Genomic DNA, 18,939 nt, shown 5'->3' with positions numbered 1-18,939 from the left:
TGGTTAAGGCATCTCCAAGAGAATGCTACCTTGGAAACTACAATATGCAAAAGTGCTGACATTGCATCTTCTCTGAAGTGCAGAAAAGATCGATCTAGGTTCTTCCCACTGATGAAAGACACACCCTGCCACCTCTAGGTTCAACTGCCATTTGCGATCCTCTAAGCGTCTGCAGCGGAGTTTCTCCACCCTGGCGTTTAGAGATCCTCTGAGGTGGTTTACCACCAAAAAGATGCCTTCGCAGGCCAGCCAATTCCATAAAGGTGCATAGTCTTGTGGCACAGCACCCTACCTCGCCCTACTTGTTGAAGCACCACAGTAGTGTTGCAGTAGTGGTGTCTAATGAGCAACTGCACCAGTTTTCCTCTGGTGGTGGGCAGTAAAGCCTTCAGCTCCAAGAGAATCAACCTCAACTCCCACAAATTGATGTTGAGTCTAGTCTCCCACCTCTCCCAGACGAGCTCGCTAACACTGTAGCAATGCATCCGTGACCACAGTCAGCTCTGGGTGTGGTAAGGAGAAGGGCCTCTCACACACCCAATCGCAGTCCAGTAGCCACAGCTGCAGGTATTTTGCAGTCGTCTCTGAAATCTAGATACAATCTAACAGATTCCCCCGATACTGCGCCCTCCAGCACATGCGATCCCACTGCAGAGCCGCCATGTGCCACTGGTTATGTGTGGCCAGCAGAATGCAAGAGGCCAACAAGCTGAGCTGTCTCAGAGTCTTCCGCACTAAGATCCAGGACTGAGGCTGAAACATCAGGAACACAGCCTGAATATCATGGATTTTCAACTTCAGGGGGAAGGCCTGAAACCATCCTGTATCCAGACTAGCTCTGATGAACTGCAGCGTCTGAGGGGTCAGTTGTGATTTCGGCACGTTGATAGTGAACCCAAACGATGTTAGGAGGTTTGCCTTAGTCTGTAGATGGTTGACACTTGCCTGGGATGAGCCAGCCTTCAGAAGCCTATCTTCGAGGTATAGGAAGACTAGTACCTCTGAAGGTGTGCTGCAACCACTGCTATCACTTTCATGAACACCTAAGGGTCACTGGTGAGGCCAAAATGGCACACTGCATGCTGAAAATTCTCCTGGCCCACAGTAATCCACAGGTAGCACCTGTATGCCTGCAGGAAGGGGAAATGTAAATAAGCATCCTACAGATCCAATGTCACCATTAAGTCTCTTGAGTCCAAGACAGACAGAACTTTGACTAGCACCAGGATCTTGAATTCGTCCTTCTGCAGGAATGTGTTGAGAGAGCGAAGATCTAAATAAGATTAAGGCCTCCATCCTAAAAGTAGCACGAGTAACTCTCAGTTCCTGCTTTGAAGGTTGGAACCCTCTTGATAGCAACTTTGGCCAAAAGGTCCTGCACTTCCTACTGCAAGAAGGACTGATGGTCCTCCATCAGCATCTCTGATGGTGGTGGAAGGTGCAGCAAGGTAGAAAGAAATGTCAGGGTGTAGCCCTGGAGTACAATTTGGAGGATCCACTTGTCTCAAGTATTGACCTGCCTCCCCTGTAATTAATTAATCCTCCTGCACCGACAGGGTGGCTCTGTGCCAGCAGGAAACACAGCTGTTTTGCAGCTGCCGATGAAGGAGGGGCGGGTAACTGAGATGCACATTGCCCCTGCTGTGCTGGGTGTTGCCTCTGAGATCCGCAGCCTCAAACACATGCGGGCTGAAAGGCCTACTGGCCTGGTGGAGGGGTCTGTCATTGACGACCGTAGCCACAGAAGGGGGGACATTGTAGGTGGAAATGTCTGCTAGGAGCCGAAAGGCCAAAGGAACGTGCTGTGGCCCTACACTCCATAAAGTTGTGCAGGACTGAATCCGCTTTTTCAACAAAAAGACAAGTGCGTCAAATGGCATATCCATCAGGGATGTGTGGACATATTCAGAGAAACCTGTAGACCTCATTCAGGCGAGGCGCCAAAGGGGGACACTGGTGCACATCGCTCAACCCAATCAGCGTGTCATGTCCTAAACTAGAGCATATTATGAATTTCCCTGCACCACAAGCATTATGAATAGCTTGAGCAAGGGACGCCAGAAGGCCATGCAGAACAGCCAGCAAATGTCACTGTGACAAATATGGCATGGGAATAGTGGCCTAGAAGGCAGCTGGCATTTACCAACCTCAAAGAAAGGCTCATGGAGGAGAAAATCAGTTTGCCAAATGTCTCTATTCTGAACAATGCAAATATTAACCCCCAGTAACAAAGATCTGGGTTTCATCCATCGTTGTTTTGCTTACCACGCCACCCCAGTTTAGAGTTAGCCATATGCAAATCAGTCTTGACCCTGGTTATAATGAAAACAGTCCAATCACAAGAGAACTCCACTAGATGTGTGGAGGAGGGAACAAGAGGCATGGGGTTCTAGGAGCAGCAGCCTCCAATACTATATATTTACCACAAAAGAGCTACTCCTAGTGTGATAACCCAAACGAGTTACAAGAACGTCGTAAGTGTGGACATCACACAAAAAGATACGGACTGGTCTCACACACCACCTGGTGTCATGCTTCATCATTGACCAGTCCTCGCCCTCCAAAACCTTCGTTTGATGGAGGGCGGGCATACACTTGACGACAAGGATGCACTTCTAAGTGATTGAGTGGGGGCCCGTGAATATGTGAGTGAAGTTAAAAATCATTATAGTAATCAGTAGCAATTTTTTAATGTGAAATGAAAACTATATGATATTAAAATAAAGGTGTGACGGTGATTGGGACGGTTATTGTTCCCAACCGTCTAGTGAATGGTCTAGTGGATGGTCGACATGTTTCTGCCTGAATCGCCCCGAAGGGTCCGTGGCATTCATCAGGACCTAGAAATAAAGAATAAAGGGCTCCGTTCTTACCAAATTTTGGTAATGTGTAACCACTGCGGGAGTGTGGCATTAGTCACACTTCACCGTATTAGAACTGCTTCCAATAGTGAAGCCTGAAAAAGAGATTATGGAAAGCAATGGTGTAACTCGCTGGGTCATTTGTACCTGTAAAGAAAAAAGACGAAAACAATGCATGCATTGGTTGTTGTGCGTGACAGAAGTGTGTACGTGACTTGGTGCCACTCTATTTGTGTACACTAGTGCAGAAATATGGTGGCAGACGATGCTGCTACCAGGCTTACCCTAGTAATTTGGACAACCTGTCCCATGGGGGAAGGGGCGGGGGAGAAACCACAGATGTGTTTCCTCTGTAAGAGAAAACATAAAAGAACAGATCCTTGATAAAAGCGTATTTGTTGGAGAAGAATTTCACAAAACGAGCTAAATCGTGATCTTAACCAGTCTCATAAGGTGAGTGAACATTGTTACATCTTTTCACATACCCATACTGTTTTACACACTCCACCGTCTTTCAGTTCAAACACACTCTTACTGTAACTTGTGGTCAATGCGTCCCGAAACCTATACGTCCGCTCCCGGTCCTCCCGAATGTGGAAATGGCAGGGAGCGGGCGGAGTATTTAAAGGTTACTATCGGGTGCTTAATTGAGATAAATGAAGCAACTTGCGATAATTGTCAGCATGTGAGCGATTCCCGGTGTCCCGTGCTTCTATTGCCTGGAGCAAAGATGTCGGTAGGAGGCGTGTAAAGTCTCGGAGAAACTAGCTTTTTTCGTTGACGGTGGAGTGTGGATCTGTTCTTTTATGTTTTCTCTTACAGAGGAAACACAACTGTGGTTTCTCCCCCGCCCCTTCCCCCATGGGACAGGTTGTCCAAATTACTAGGGTAAGCCTGGTAGCAGCATCGTCTGCCACCATATTTCTGCACTAGTGTACACAAATAGAGTGGCACCAAGTCACGTACACACTTCTGTCACGCACAACAACCAATGCATGCATTGTTTTCGTCTTTTTTCTTTACAGGTACAAATGACCCAGCGAGTTACACCATTGCTTTCCATAATCTCTTTTTCAGGCTTCACTATTGGAAGCAGTTCTAAGACGGTGAAGTGTGACTAATGCCACACTCCCGCAGTGGTTACACATTACCAAAATTTGGTAAGAACGGAGCCCTTTATTCTTTATTTCTAGGTCCTGATGAATGCCACGGACCCTTCGGGGCGATTCAGGCAGAAACATGTCGACCATCCACTAGACCATTCACTAGACGGTTGGGAACAATAACCGTCCCAATCACCGTCACACCTTTATTTTAATATCATATAGTTTTCATTTCACATTAAAAAATTGCTACTGATTACTATAATGATTTTTAACTTCACTCACATAGTCACGGGCCCCCACTCAATCACTTAGAAGTGCATCCTTGTCGTCAAGTGTATGCCCGCCCTCCATCAAACGAAGGTTTTGGAGGGCGAGGACTGGTCAATGATGAAGCATGACACCAGGTGGTGTGTGAGACCAGTCCGTATCTTTTTGTGAGATGCCCACACTTACGACGTTCTTGTAACTTGTTTGGGTTATCACACTTTATAATGAAAACAGTCCAGCCCGAACTGCCAAGGCAGGTCCTCCCTGGATCGTAAATAAGCATCCTGCGACAGGTTTCTGGGTATCACCCTTCATCAGCCAGGCTAGCTTGAATCCAGGGGCGCAGTGAGCACGGAACCTATATCTGGGCATACCCATCACACTTAAGGCAACAAAAGCAAAATAAACAAATGATGGACGGAATGCTGAACAGTGCAAACATTCACCCCCAGTCACAAAGATCTGGGTTTCATCCATCGTTCTTTTGCTCACCACACCACCCAGGTTTGGACTCAGCCATATGCAAATCAGTTGTGACCCTGTTCCCAATGAGAACAGTCCAGCCCAAACTGCCAAGCCAGGTTCTCCCTGGAACAGAAACCAGCATCCTGGGACCAGTTTCAGGACATCACCCCTCATCAACCAGGCTAGCTTGAATCCAGTGGCGTAGTGAGCAAGGGGCCCATGTCTGGGCATACCCTTCCCACTTAAGGCGACAAAAGCAAAAGGAACAAATGATGGACGGAATGCTGAACAATGCAACAATGCCCACCCATCCACCTTCTGATTTTGTCCGGGTGTTGGTTCCTCCGCTTTTATAGGAAAGTCGGCAATGATGAAAAGTGAGCAAATTGGTGAGAAACAGCCAATTAGCTCTTGGTTACTTGCTTACGTTAGGCACTTCCAATGTATTTAACTATATTCTTTCACACAGTCTCAAGATCGATTGATGTGAAGATCCTGGAGCAGTGAACCTGGTTTAAACCATAACACATAGGGGTTGTCTCTAGATGTCCACTAGGACAGAAACTGAATAAGTAACCAATTTGATTGGGGTACCCCGTAAATGATATATATAGATATATATATATATATATATATTAGCTACTGGCGGTTACCAGTAGGTAGTTCTAGTTGAGACCCAGTTTCTATAGGAAAAGCATTTTTTGACGTGGCTATAACTTTGCAGTCGTTTGAGCAATCTTCATGACATTTTCCCCAAAAAGTGTCGCTGTAGGTTCTGGTTGTCATGGAAAGTTTAGGGGTGATCCGTGTGGTGGGGACAGAGGATTTGGGGTGCAAAATAAGGGTACATTTGTATTGTTAATTCTCACAGCGACATTTAGCCACACCTACAGCCTGAACCGCTGAACCGACTTACAGCAAATTTGGCAGGGAGGTAGATGTTGGTTCAAGGAAGTGGCTGTTGCTTATTTGGTGTAAATCTGTTCAGTAGCTGTTGACAAAATTAAGTTTAAAATTATAGTGATATCTCTGGTCAAGAAGTCTTCGCAAACAAAGATGAGCTACTGGGGAAATGCCCTGCTCTGACTGGCTGCCAACACTTCAACCACAAAGTGTTGGCAGCCATCTTGGGACTCTGCTTCAGAACGTCCCCCCAAAAAAGAGAAAATAAAGAAAAGCAGGCAGGGTAGGTATTCTCCGGAACCCCACCTCCCGGGGACTAATTGGAAGAATATGGGGTGGGGGGGACCTCACGGGCCGTCTCTGCCCCAGGGACCGCCACCTCCCCAGGGCTAATTTCAATATTATCTGGGGCATTGCGGGCCCTCCGTTCCCCGAGGGACAGTCACCTCCCCAGTGAACATGCATTTAAAAAACAAAAAAAATTGTAGGGCCTCCCCTGCAGCCTCGAGAACCGCTAACTCCCCGATGCTAAAATAAATAATGATGCATGGGGGGGGCTTTAGCCCCCCCCACCTCCCGTAGCCCCAGGGAACGCCACCTCCCCAGGACACACATACAAATGAAGGACGTCCACTGAGGCCCACAGCCCACCACCTCCCCAGGACTATATACAAGATGGGAGGGGGGCGGCACCCCTCCAGGAGCCCTGCATGGCCCTGGAGATCGCAATCCCTCTAGGTCCGGCTACAGCAATGTCCCAGGGTGTCCACCCCTGTGACATTGCAGTTTGCTATGGCACCGCTCCCGCCAAGCCATAACAAACTCTGGTCTGCTTCATGGAAGCAAGAGCATTGAGCGGAGCACAATTGCTTTGGACAGAGGGAGCTACATGTGGGCAATATCAGAAATTGTACAGTGGCCACCCTTCCTAAAAAAGAGAAATACAAAAATGCTGCAACTCGCGAGAGGCCCCGCTCTCCTTCTCCACTATTCTGCAAATGCACCTCCTGGCGTGCTCTTGGTTCAATCCAGCTGTATGGGTCTTACTGGGGGTAACAGGAGGGTTAGTTGCCCCCCCCCCCTCAGGACCCTCAAGAGCCCAGGGGACTTCATCCCCCAACTGTGTGCCAGGAGGCGTGTTTGCAGAGTGGTGGAGAAAGGGGGTGTGGCCACCAAAAACCTCTCAGCAAACCCACTGTATGGGACTTGCTGAAGTTAACAGGAGGGGTTGTGGGCCCCCCAAGGACTCTCAATAGCCAAGGGGAATTCATACCCCTACTAGTATTGCGCCAGGAGGTGCATTTGCAGGGTGGTGGAGAAAGGGGGCGTGGTCTGCTATCAGATCTCAGCAATCCCGATGTATGAGACTTACTGAAGGTAATAGGAGGAGTAGTTGGCCCCCACCGACACTCAATAGCCACGGGGACTTCATCTCCTACTAGTAGTGCGCGAGGAGGTTCATACACATCCACTCAGTCATCCATGCAGGCACTCATATACGCCCTTCCTAACAGCGGGAGTCACAAACGAATCGCAAAATAGCATTTGTACCTGCCAGGACCTTTTGATTTGCTGTCGCAAACGAGCCGATTTCCTGTTTGCGACCACAAAAAATGGTCATACATCTGTCCCCAAGAGCCCTTTAGAGCACGTAAAACTTAGAGAGGTCGTCCAGTGCCAATGTTTCTTGCAGTCAGTCATCCAGGAACAACACTATGTTTTTGGACCAGCCAACTATCCTGCATGGTATTCTTGACCATTTATCCTATTTTACAGCAGTTGGGCCTTCTCTGTCCTGGCTGGCAACTGCTGCTTAAGGTCTGTCGTTGTTGGGGCAAGCTCTGCCACCATCACCTCCACCTCACATACACGTTCCAACATTCTGCTTTGGTCATCCCTGAGTAAACCTATGTCCACCACCAATCTATCATCTTTACTATTCAGCATGTCTTTGCCGGAAATGATGGTCTCTAAAATAGCATCAAGTTTGTTTGCAGACATTTGTCCATTAACAGCCGGGTCGTATTAAGTGCTTTTGAGCACACACATATGCCAGGGTACTGCTAATATGATTGTCCCTGTTTCTTGGGCCCTCGCCTTTGTCCCAGGGACATGCACAATATAGACTCAAGAGAGATAAAAGAGTAAGGCACTATACTTTCCAATTCTGAGCAGTGGGCAGGGTACGACAATACGGATACAATAGCCAGCCACTCCTGCTGCAGCAAAGTGAGCGATTTGAGACTAATGCTTTCAGAACATTGGTGGGAGGCCAATAAATATAGTCTAGAACAAGGTAGGGCCAATCACAAGTGACACAGTGGGATTTTGGTCGATCTCACTCCACCAGTGTGCCACCAAGATGCCATTCATGACCATGACACTTGCTGGTGCCCCCACGCCCCAGGCTCCAATGCAGTTCACAATGTTGTTGTTTCCCATTTTACCCTGAACATGCCAGTGAGAGGTCATCACATGTCCATGCTGTTCAGGCTCCCCAACGTGGCATATAATTAAGGCTCCCTGTTTTACGTTTTTACTGATTTTTACAGATAAATACAGACAGAAAGCATTCATTTTCTTGCCTGTATTTTTAAATGTGGATAACAATGGAAATTGAGTTGCTTTTTGAGTAATTTTAAATACTGTCTTCCATGACTGCCAGGCCAATAGATGTGTGGATTGATAGATAAGGGGGTTAAAAAAGAAAGGAATTTTGGTAAAGAGGCTTTAACAGAATTAGATATGCACAAGGTTTATCCTGAAATGTGCATATTTTCATACAAGTGCACTGATTTATCTTCTGCGGGTGTTCACAGCGCTGAAACCTGGCAGACATTCAAGTAGGAGTGCATATTTATTGGTTAAATAAATGTGGAAATATACTAATTTCAGCTTAATTTTTCCACAAAACCCAAAATAGATATGGATAAATACAGATAAAATTAGCAAAAAATAAAGATGGATAAATACAGACGGAAAAGGCAAAAAAATAAATACCATAAAGCCGGGAGTCCTACATATAATGGACTCCCCAGCAGTTTTGTGTACATCAGAAACGCTCCTCAGTAATGTCCGTATGAAGAGAACAGCACTGCGTGGCAGTCTATTTGGGCCCCGTGTGCAACAGAGTCTTATACCTAAATTAAGCACCACAATATGTGCAGGGCTACTGATCCTTCCTGCTGCCCAATGCAGTAGATGAGGAGCAGATGACCTTCCAGCAGGGCCGCTCCTTGGTTGGTTACACAGTTTCATTCCGGTGTCGGCCCGCATCAGTGATATTGTGCCCAAATCACCACTGGGTGAGATGTCCCTCTGCACCATTACTGGACTGCGCACTCCCCTCAGGGGGCTGCTGCTGCAGGATCATTTGTGTGGCAATCCAGGACTCAGCCACTATTATGTCCCAGCATCCTTAGCCACAATCTTGTATACACAGGTGCCACTTACCAGCACAAGGAGAACTACAGGAAGCAGACGCGTTCAAATCGACAGTTCCCCAGACCTGCACAACATAACAGAGTCACTTTCTGGTACTCAAGAAAGCTTACGAGTGGCCAGTTGGAAGCTGCATGTATGGGGCAGAAAGGCAGTCGCCGGATTAGCCTCCTCTCACAAACCAAACCTCCTCTGTACACATGCCAGGAGATAGACACCCACAGAAGTTCCTGAGATTGCCAACACGTCCTTACAGCAGAGAGCTCAACTATGGCAGGGCTACTTCAACTTTTGTTATTTTCAAACCTTTTAACCCCTTCCATGCGCACGACGGCCGGGAGCTGTCGTACTCAACGGTGCTCGTGTGCGCTCGATGGCTCCCGGCTGTCATGGCACATGGCCCCGGAAATTCCTCTGGTGCAGGCTCCAGAGGGATTTCTATTTCACCCCTGTAGCCTCGGGAGCTGGGGAAGAGCTTCCCCAGCTCCCGAGGCCCCCCCACTTCAGTGAAATGACGATCAGCGCGCACATCGCGCTGACGTCATTTCACTGAAACCGAAACTGAAATGAGCCTTAAGGCTCATTTCAGTTTCCCTTGCTACGTGCTCAGGGGGCTCTCTCAGCCCCCTGAGCACGTAGAAAGACGGGAGAGGTTATCTCTGGAAAGGGGAGAACCTCCCCTTTCCAATGGTATTCCTCCCGAGTGGATCCCTGCTTGGGGATCTCGCCCCAGGAGGGCGATCCCCAACCAGGGATCCACCCACTATACACCAGGGAGGGGTGGGGCGGCCCCTTGGGCAAGGGCCTTTGCTCCCCCCAAAACAAATTGGCATAATTCAGTCTTTCTGCCCCTCAAGGGGTGGTAGAAAGCCCACTTGACACCAGGTATTTTTTATGGCGCATTTGTTTTTAGGGTGGGGTTTGCCCGAAACGGGCACGCCAATGCCCCATCACCACCATTACAGCCTTTCTGCCCCCCATCTGCCCCCCAGGGGGGGCAGAAAGCCCACTTGACGCCAGGGATATTTTGGGGGCCATTTGTTTTAGGGTGTTTTTAGGGTGGGGGCTGCCCGAAACAGACACGCCAATTATTTTGTATTCGTGTAGGGACTTCCCAAAATAGGCATGACAATACCCCCACCCCGAGAGAAATTCCAGTCTTTCTGCTCCGTGGAGGGCAGAGGCCCCTGATCTGCCCCCTGGGGGGGGGGCAGAAAGTCCACTAGGCGTCAGTGATTACGCTGGCTTTTTTTATGCGTGGGGGCTGCCCAAAATGGTCATACCAATGCCCCCACCCCCACAAAAAAATAGCCACAGTCTTTCTACCCCCCTTGGGGCATGACGGGGCAAACCCTCCACCCCCGATTCCCCCCCAGGGCGGCAGAAAGACCACTAGGCTCCGACTTTTTTTTAGCAATGTGCCTACCTGTGGATTTTGAGCCTTGCGCAGCTGGCACGTAGGGAAACCTAGCAAACCTGTACATTTTTAAAAACTAGACACCAAGGGGAATCCAGGATTGGGTGACTTGTCTGGCTCTCACCAGGTTCTGTTATCCAGAAACCCTTGCAAACCTCAAACTTCGTAAAAACAAAAAAACACATTTTCCTCACAATTCTGTTGTGGGAAAGTTCTGGAAGATGCGTGGATCCACAAATTTCCTTCTACACAGCATTCCCCCAGGTCTCCCGATAAAAATAGTACTTCACTTACGTGGGTGGGTCAAGTACCCGCGACAGGCAAGGGCCCAAAACCTAGTGAGGCAACATCAATATTACCTATCACAAACCAACCTGGTTTTTAAGGGGGGAGGTCCTATGAGTTTTTGGCCCCGGGCTCGACAGCCAGCTAGGGAAACCTACCAAACCCACACATTTCTGAAAACTAGACACCCGGGGGATTCGAGAGAGGTATGGCTTGCGTGGATCGCCAAACGTTTTCTTACCCAGAATCCCCTACACACCTCAAAATTAGCTGAAAAAAAATCACTTTTTCAGCACACTTTTGTGTGGGAAAGTTGTGGCATCACCGGGCTGACACAAATTTCCTACCACCCAGCGTTCCCCCAGGTCTCCCGATTAAATGGTGCCTCGCTCGTGTCGGAGGCCCAAGTTTGCAAATTTGAGGTTTGAATGGGATTCTGGGTAAGAATACTTTGGAGGATCAATGCAAGCTATACCTCCCTGGAATCCCCCGGGTGTCTAGATTTCAGAAATGTGTCGGCTTGGTAGGTTTCCCTAGGTGACTGCTGAGCACGGGGCCAAAAACCCAGGTGACCCCCCCCTTGCAAAACCAGGTCGTTTTGCGATAGGCAATTTTGATGTCGCCTCAATTCGTTTTGGGACCTTGCCTGTCGCGGGTACTTGGAACTCCCATATGAGTGATGCACCATTTTTATCGGGAGACCCGGGGAGCGCTGGCTGGTTGAAACTTTTTGTCAGCCCGGTGATGACACAACTTTTCCACACAAAAATGTGTGGAAAAAGTGATTTTTTCAGCTAAAGTTGAGGTTTGCAGGGGATTCTGGGTAAGAAAACGTTGGGGGATCGATGCAAGCCATAACTCCCAAGCATACCCCGGGTGTCTACTTTTCAAAAATGTATAGGTTTGCTAGGTTTCCCTAAGTGCCGGCAGAGCTAGGGTTCAAAAACTACAGCTAGGCACTTTGCAAAAAAAGGGTCATTTTTCACTCTGAAAATGTGGTGTGTCCACCTTGCGTTTTGGGCCGTTTCTTGTCGCTGCCACTAGGCCTACCCACAAAAGAGAGGTACCATTTTTCTCGGAAGACTTTGGGGGACGCGGGGTGGGTGGAATTTTGTGGATCCACGCAGTTTCTAGAACTTTCCACCACAGAAATGAGAGGAAAGTGTTTTTCTTTACAATGTTTCAGGTTTGCAAGGGATTCTGGGTAACAGAACCTGGTGCGAGCCAGTCAAGTCACCCCATCCTAGATTCCCATGGGTGTCTAGTTTTCAAAAATGTATAGGTTTGCTAGGTTCCCTAGGTGCCGGCAGAGCTAGGGTTCAAAAACTACAGCTAGGCACTTTGCAAAAAAAAAGGGTTCTTTTTCACTGTGAAAATGTGGTGTGTCCACGTTGTGTTTTGGGCCGTTTCCTGTCGCGAGCACTAGGCCTACCCACACAAGTGAGGTACCATTTTTCTCGGGAAACTTAGTGTAACACTGAATTGTAGAGCAACTGTTATTACCTATTGACTTTCGATGCATTTCTGCCTTCCAAATGAAAGACAATGTGTAAAAAAGAAGTCATTTTGAAAAATTACCTATAATTCTCATGCTAGTATGGGTACTCCCAATTTCGGAAATGTGCAAATATCTACTGTTTCTAAACTCTATATTTTTTTCCCATTTCAGAAATAGATAGGTGTCTATCATACCAATTTTTCCATGTATACATTTTCCGAAAATAATTGCTATATACCCGGTACATAATAAAAAACCATTGCAAGACGCTGCTCAGTTATTGGCTCTGGGTTTGTCATGTTCTAGGTGAACCTACAAGTCCTATATATCCCCACAACCAGAAAGGTCCAGCGAATGTAACGGTATATTGCTTTCATACAGCTGTCATAATTAGAAGAAGTTACAGGTGAAAACGTTGACACAAATAGCTGTTTTTTTCAACTACTTTTCAATTTTTCCTATATTTAACTGTTAGTTTCAATGAAGAAACCTTGAAGGATCTACACAAATGACCCCTTGCGGAATTCAGAATTGTGTCTACTTTTCTAAAATGTATAGCTCTCCAGGATCCATTATTACCTTCATACCTATTTCTACCATTAACTGGAAGGAGGTTGAAAGCACAAAAAATAACAAAATTAGGTTATATCCCAGAAAAATTCCAAAACTGTAAAAAATGTTGGTTTTCTGACAAAGGTCTTCTTGCCGCTGAAAGCACAACCCCTTTTTTGATACCATTTGCAGGGTAAAAGACAGACGCTTTCATCTGGAGCCCTTTTTTCCCCATTCCCCCCCCCCCAAAAAAAATGTAGCGGTATTTTGGCTAATTTCTGGGTCCCCTCCAGGGGAATCCAGAAACCCTGGGTACCTTTAGAATCCCCATGATGTTGGAAAAAAAGGATGCAAATTTGGTGTGGATACCTTTTGTGGTCAAAACGTTACAGGGGCCTAAGCGCAAACTACACCAAATAGCCAAAAAAAGGCTTAGCACGGGGAGGGGAGGGGGGGGGGGGGCAGGGGGAAGCCTAGCAGCGAAGTGGTTAAGTATGTAGGCTTGATGAGACAAGGAACCTGTGGCAACTAGCCTTTCCAGATTTCTTCACTGACAGCAGTGCACATTGTTAGGCGTTAATAAAATTGCCAGACGTCTGAAAAGTAACAGTATTGCATCGAATTATTACCTGACCCCTCCCTATTCACTTAACATGTATTCAAGAAATAGAACACGTTATATTAGCATAATGCAGGACAAGAATGAAAACAATTGAGTATCTTAATTTATAGGCCATAAAATATCCAATAACTTATTTAAAACTTACCAATGCTTCTCCCTCTTGAGATGCTGTAGGGAAAAAAAGCCAGATTTAGACAAAGTGCTCAGTATAAAATACGAGCCTAATTTACTTTTTTTTTTTTTTTTTAAATTCATTGGTCAGTTACGTCACTACTATATGCTACAGACAGTCAAATTTGACCACAAACAGGTCAAGTTGATTAGAAGAGCTGGATAACAGCATCTAAACTGCATTGAAAATTATAAGGAAACCAAATTTATATTTTAAAAGTTTTGACTCCCCGCATGTCTGCTTTCTCACTCCCAGATGACAAAATGATACATTCCTATGAGACAGGCAGGCATGACAGGATTACAATACATCTAATAATCCTCTTCCCATTTCCATTATTCCTTTGTTTGTCTATCCCTTCGTATTAACCAGAACAACTAGTTTGCAAAGCAATATTTAAAGAGATGCAACACATTAATTATCGGTGGCAAGCAAGCACTTTGTCCTGCAATTTTAAGACAGAGATAAATTAGTAACTTACTGTAGAAAATGTAGCTACTACTGTTGTTCACTGCACATGTTTTTTGCAGTATCCATATTATTCAGACACATTTGGGCCCACGTCACATCTGGCATGGCAGACACAGAGTAGACTGATGCCACCTACTGGCGTGCAGAGGTACTGCTTAAAATTTTCAGGATCCAGTCTGATATTCTAAGGCAGAGGTCTTCAATCTGTGGGGGAGCGACACCCAGGGATGCCGTTGAAATCTGGGAAGGGGGTCCCACATTCACCTGTCCCTGCAATCCAAAATGTTTGCTTTCCTTTTGGAAAAAGACAGCCGTCCTGAGATGGCTAATTTAGATAGTTATCAGCTGTTTGTCTGAATGAAATACAAATGTGCCTATCAGTTAATCTGCAAGTGTGAGGGATGCTTGGGAGCGGTTCTGGCTTTAATTGATTGAATCACTCCAAATATTGTGATGACAAAGATTTGGTTTTTAAATGTTTTATATATTTTTTATTGAAGATTTTATGAGGGCACATGAATAAATACATACATAAATAAGTACAACAAGCATTTGCAATGCAATAGGTCTCGCAGTTACGCAAGTTTAAGCTATTGGCATAGTAAATGACAATGCCTTTTATTTATGTTTTCAAAACGAAAACAAAAATATACGGCATTGTTATGTGCAATAGCTCAAGCTGGCGTAACTGTGAGACCTATTGCATTGCAAATGCTGTTTTTTTATAGGTGTTGTTGCATATTTATATAGCGCGAACTCGACCAGAAGATATTTGAGCGCTTTACATGAGCACCATATTTACATTACACATTCAGGCATGGGGAGATTAAGTGATTTGCCCAGAATCAGGATGTGGACGCGACCTGGAGGCTCGAACCCTGGTTTCTAGCACCAAAGTCGGCAGTCTAGCCGACAGACCACATCGTCTCCCTATGAGCCGCTTAATTTGCCATGTTACACTCCTGTGGTTCCAGACCCTTTTTTTCCACTCTGACTGCAGTTCTCGATGTATCTTACTAGGTCTCCCACCATACTTATTTAGGGCAGCTAATCAATGCGGTTTCTCCCTCCAGATGTATTGTAACAAGAGTGCATGGTATACTGTTGTTATTCACTTTGCCTTTTTATATGAAAAGAGTTACGCTCACAGTAAAAAAAACAAGGCATAGAACAATGCACGTCTCCAAAGACGCCACATCTTCAGTAAGCTCCCTGAAATAACCTTTTTAGATAGATTTTGGAGCACAAGCGGTTACCAGTGTCATCTTTCATACTGCTAAGCAACTGCCATTTTCCAATAGAAACCTCTAGTGCGAATCGGGAATCGCTCCAAAAGCAATAGGGAAGCGGGTAGTTTACTGCAGTTTGGTGCAGAAACCACCACTGCTGTTGCAATGAATCAGCATGAACGAAAGGGACTTATAGTCAGGCACGCACACAGGAAAAGCAAACGCTCATGTCAGTCGCATGCTGTATACAAGTTTATAAGTGATCAAGAAAGAGGTGGCGTTCCTGCACACAGTTAGTGCCGCACGCTCATTACTGTGGCCAGTTTAGCTTGTTTCTTTGTACATTACAGTAAAGTACGCTATAAATCGCTGCCCAGGAGCTATGTTTGGAGGGCTGCTAGGATTGTTACTGTGAATGACATGTGCTGCTAGGGCAGGGAGGGGGAGAACATGGAGGCTGCAGCATTGGCAGAGAGACTCTGTCAGAGAGTAGAGGAGAGTATAGAGGCAAGGAGGGGGCAGACAAATGGCAGAGGAAAGGATAAAGATGGGGTGCACAGAAGAGAGAGAGAGAGAGAGAGAGAGAGAGAGTGAGAGAGAGAGAATGGAAAATTGAGAAAATGAGAAGGGGCGGAGAGGTACAGATAGGAAAGGATAGGGCAGGTAAAGGAGAAATCATGGGGGTAGAGTGAGTGAAGACAGCAAGAGATTAACAATAGACCTAGGTACAGAAAGAGAGTGGGGTAGGATGAACCTGTGGGGGAGGTGCACGGAAAGATACATGGGAACCTGAATGCTCTGAATACCAACAAAAAGCAAAGGGTGGGGAGGGTGACTGGCGGTGCGAATGGAGTTAGGAAGAGGAAAGGGCGAGAGAAAAACGCTACGCTTAGGTGATGAGCTCGAAGGAAAAGAAAGGCTAGGGAAGGATTGTTGAAAAGAAGTATGATGACATTCAAGGGAATCATACCATGCGTTCAGGGGGGTGAATGAATGGGGCCCAGTGTGCCTGCAGTGTGTCTCTTGTGGACTCGCCTGCAATGTCTTTCCCGCTGCCTGCGCCCAATTACACATTGAACCAACCGACAGTAAAGCATCTTCCAACACAAGCTGCCCATATTGCAATGCAGCCTTTTTTCCACAAAGAAATATCAGAAGCAGTAACTTGTACAAACAAGCTACATGAGGGAGGATGGGTGGGGGGACAAAGAACGGACAACGGGAGGAGGATGTTAAACAGAACAGACCGCTGAAGGAGGGCGGGTGGTGGTAAAGAGAACGGAAAGTGGGAGGAGGGTGGTAAACAGAATGGACAGCGGGAGGAGGGCGTAGCGTTGGCAAAAAAGAATGGATAAAGTGAGGAGAGTGGAGGGTTGGCAAAACAGAACAGACAGTGGGCAGAGGGTGAATGGTTGGCAAAAGGGTAAGAGAGAGAACCTGCAGACTCACGCACTTAATAAGTGTGCATCACAAAAGTATAACTGGGGGGGGGGGAGGGGAGGGGGGGGGAGAGGAGTGGCAGGCACTCACCAGACAAATGCAACGAGCGGTCAAGGATAAATGAAAGCTCCAGGTCTGTTCCAGCTGGAATCGAGTGGGATGCTGGCAACAAGGGGTGGAGGGCTAATAAATTAATAACTTAAACTGGAGTTGGTGCGCCTGCGAATTGGGGAAAGTAGCACATACCATATGAACCGTGCCAGATAATTAACTAGTTACGTGTTCTCCGAGGCGGTGTGTGGGGGGGGGATGGGGCTGAAGTGAGGAGCAATGTCCCCAAGTGTAGTGTTTTCGCATCATGAGAAGAAAGCATTTGTTGCACCACTCGTATGACCAGTGTCACGGATGGCTTGTTAGCTTTTCATTTTGCTGTAGACAGCTCTTGTCGCATGGAGTCTGTCTGCGTTGCCCTGAGGTGCCATCTACGTGTATATTTTATAGCTATCAGTACCATACTTACACTCATTTTTCTTGTAGGCAAATACTGTATTCGTAAAAATCAGAACTGTGTAACCGAAGTGCCATGATAATGAAGCATAATGATAGCATTGGGAGGGAAATGTTTCTCTACTAATTAAACAGCACAACTGAGGTGCTGGTGTTTAGTCACTGAGCTGCAGTTTGGGGGCACGTGACTGCTGAGCTCGAGCCCTCTGTCCCTGTTGGCCCTGCCCTCTTTGTTACCTCATCGCTCTGTTGAGAAGCACGGCTTACCTTGTTCACACATCGGGTACACTGCAGCCATTGGTGATGACACCCGTGTACCCATCTGCTTCAGGCGCGGGTGGCGAGCTATGTCACTCGAAGGCAGATCACAAGGCTACGGGAAAGGTAACCATTGTCAAGCCTACATTGCTATCAGTATCAGAGAACTTGAAGTGCGTTTCTTGACCACAAAGTGCGTGTGCTAAGACTGCCCAAAAATCTACATAATGGGATTCTGTATTTGAAAAGCTTTACCGCGTGTACATATTGTGGACATAACCACGCAAAATACAGGCCACATCCATAAAAGAAGAAGCCACCTTCCTCTATTATTTTGATAAGATTAAATGTAAAATAAATGTTTTACACAAGTAGTGCTCTCCCTCGTTTAGTATCACACTAGTTATTATTAGAAGTCGGTGTATAGACGCTAATCACCAGAAAGGGTGATGCCACATGGCTGTATGTTGTCGCGTATCTGAGTGTCCCAAAGGCTCACTACGCCGAGAAATCCCAGTCCTAGCTCCCCGAGCGGACGTGTGCTCCAAGGCGGGGGGCTGAAGCGAGGAGAGGATGCCTGAGCAGACGTGTGCTGGCGGGGGAGGGGTACGGGGGGGCTCCGAGGCGGGGGGGCTGAAGTGAGATGAAGCTCTCCAAGCGGACGTGTGCTCAGAGGCTGGGGGACTGAAGCGAGGAGAGGCTGCCCGAGCAATACAAGCCACAATAAAAACAAGCAAGACGTGCGGCCGCGAGTTGTGTGCGTGCTCGCGTGAAAGTGATCCACAGCAGAAGTGAAAGTGATCGCGCTCCAGATGGTGCCTCAGGACTCCCTGAAGAGGGCACGCTACTACAACAGAGAAAGTATGTTCACCCCGAAGAACGAGCCCTAAAAATGAAAAACTGGCTTGTTTGTTTTGAAAGGCTCACAGAGTTAGCGCGGAGACCCTCTCCCGTTCTCAGTTATCTCATAAGCTCTCCAGGCTCGTCGCCAGCACACACAAAGAGGCGCTAAATTACAAGCACTCGTCGGAAATGAGGGTCCGAGGCCAACTTCGGAACATCCCACATTCAGGCTGTTAAAAGCGCCCTCACACAATCAACTGCAACTTTTGGGTCTCTTTGGAAGGGGCGACAAAGGGATTTCACGCGTAACTTACTCCGCAAAAGGGACCGCACGCCGAGGCCGCCTTTACGAGTGAACCTTTAATTCAAGGGGTGCAGGGAGGGGGGCATTAAGAGGGGCAGCCGCTGAGAAGCTGCCAGAAATCGGAACTCCTAAAAGGGCCGATAAGTGAAACGTACGAAAGACTACTATACAAGATCTATGGAAATTACTGTGCATGCACAATTATACGGCAAACTGTTCACGTATAAATGTGTATGTCTGTGTACTCGTATGTTATAACGTTTAATACGTCACTTATTACAGTTGGGGTTATCTAGTT

General features: G+C 46.9%; 1 protein-coding gene across 6 annotated transcripts in view; it reads right to left on the bottom strand.

The window, feature by feature from the left end:
• Positions 1–18,939, bottom strand: part of NAP1L4 (nucleosome assembly protein 1 like 4) — a 1,162,803-nt gene that overhangs the window by 271,562 nt on the left and 872,302 nt on the right. For all 6 annotated transcript variants that reach the window (XM_085644739.1, XM_085644737.1, XM_085644738.1 and 3 more), the window contains one exon: positions 13,563–13,585. In XM_085644739.1, coding sequence (XP_085500865.1) covers positions 13,563–13,585 — 23 coding nt within the window. The remainder of the gene's footprint in view (positions 1–13,562; positions 13,586–18,939) is intronic.

The sequence above is a fragment of the Triturus cristatus genome, chromosome 3_1 (genome assembly GCF_964204655.1).
Source record: "Triturus cristatus chromosome 3_1, aTriCri1.1, whole genome shotgun sequence".
NCBI lineage: Eukaryota > Metazoa > Chordata > Amphibia > Caudata > Salamandridae > Triturus > Triturus cristatus.
The sequence above is the reverse complement of the archived record's forward strand: the minus strand, read 5'-3'. Positions and strand labels throughout refer to the sequence as shown.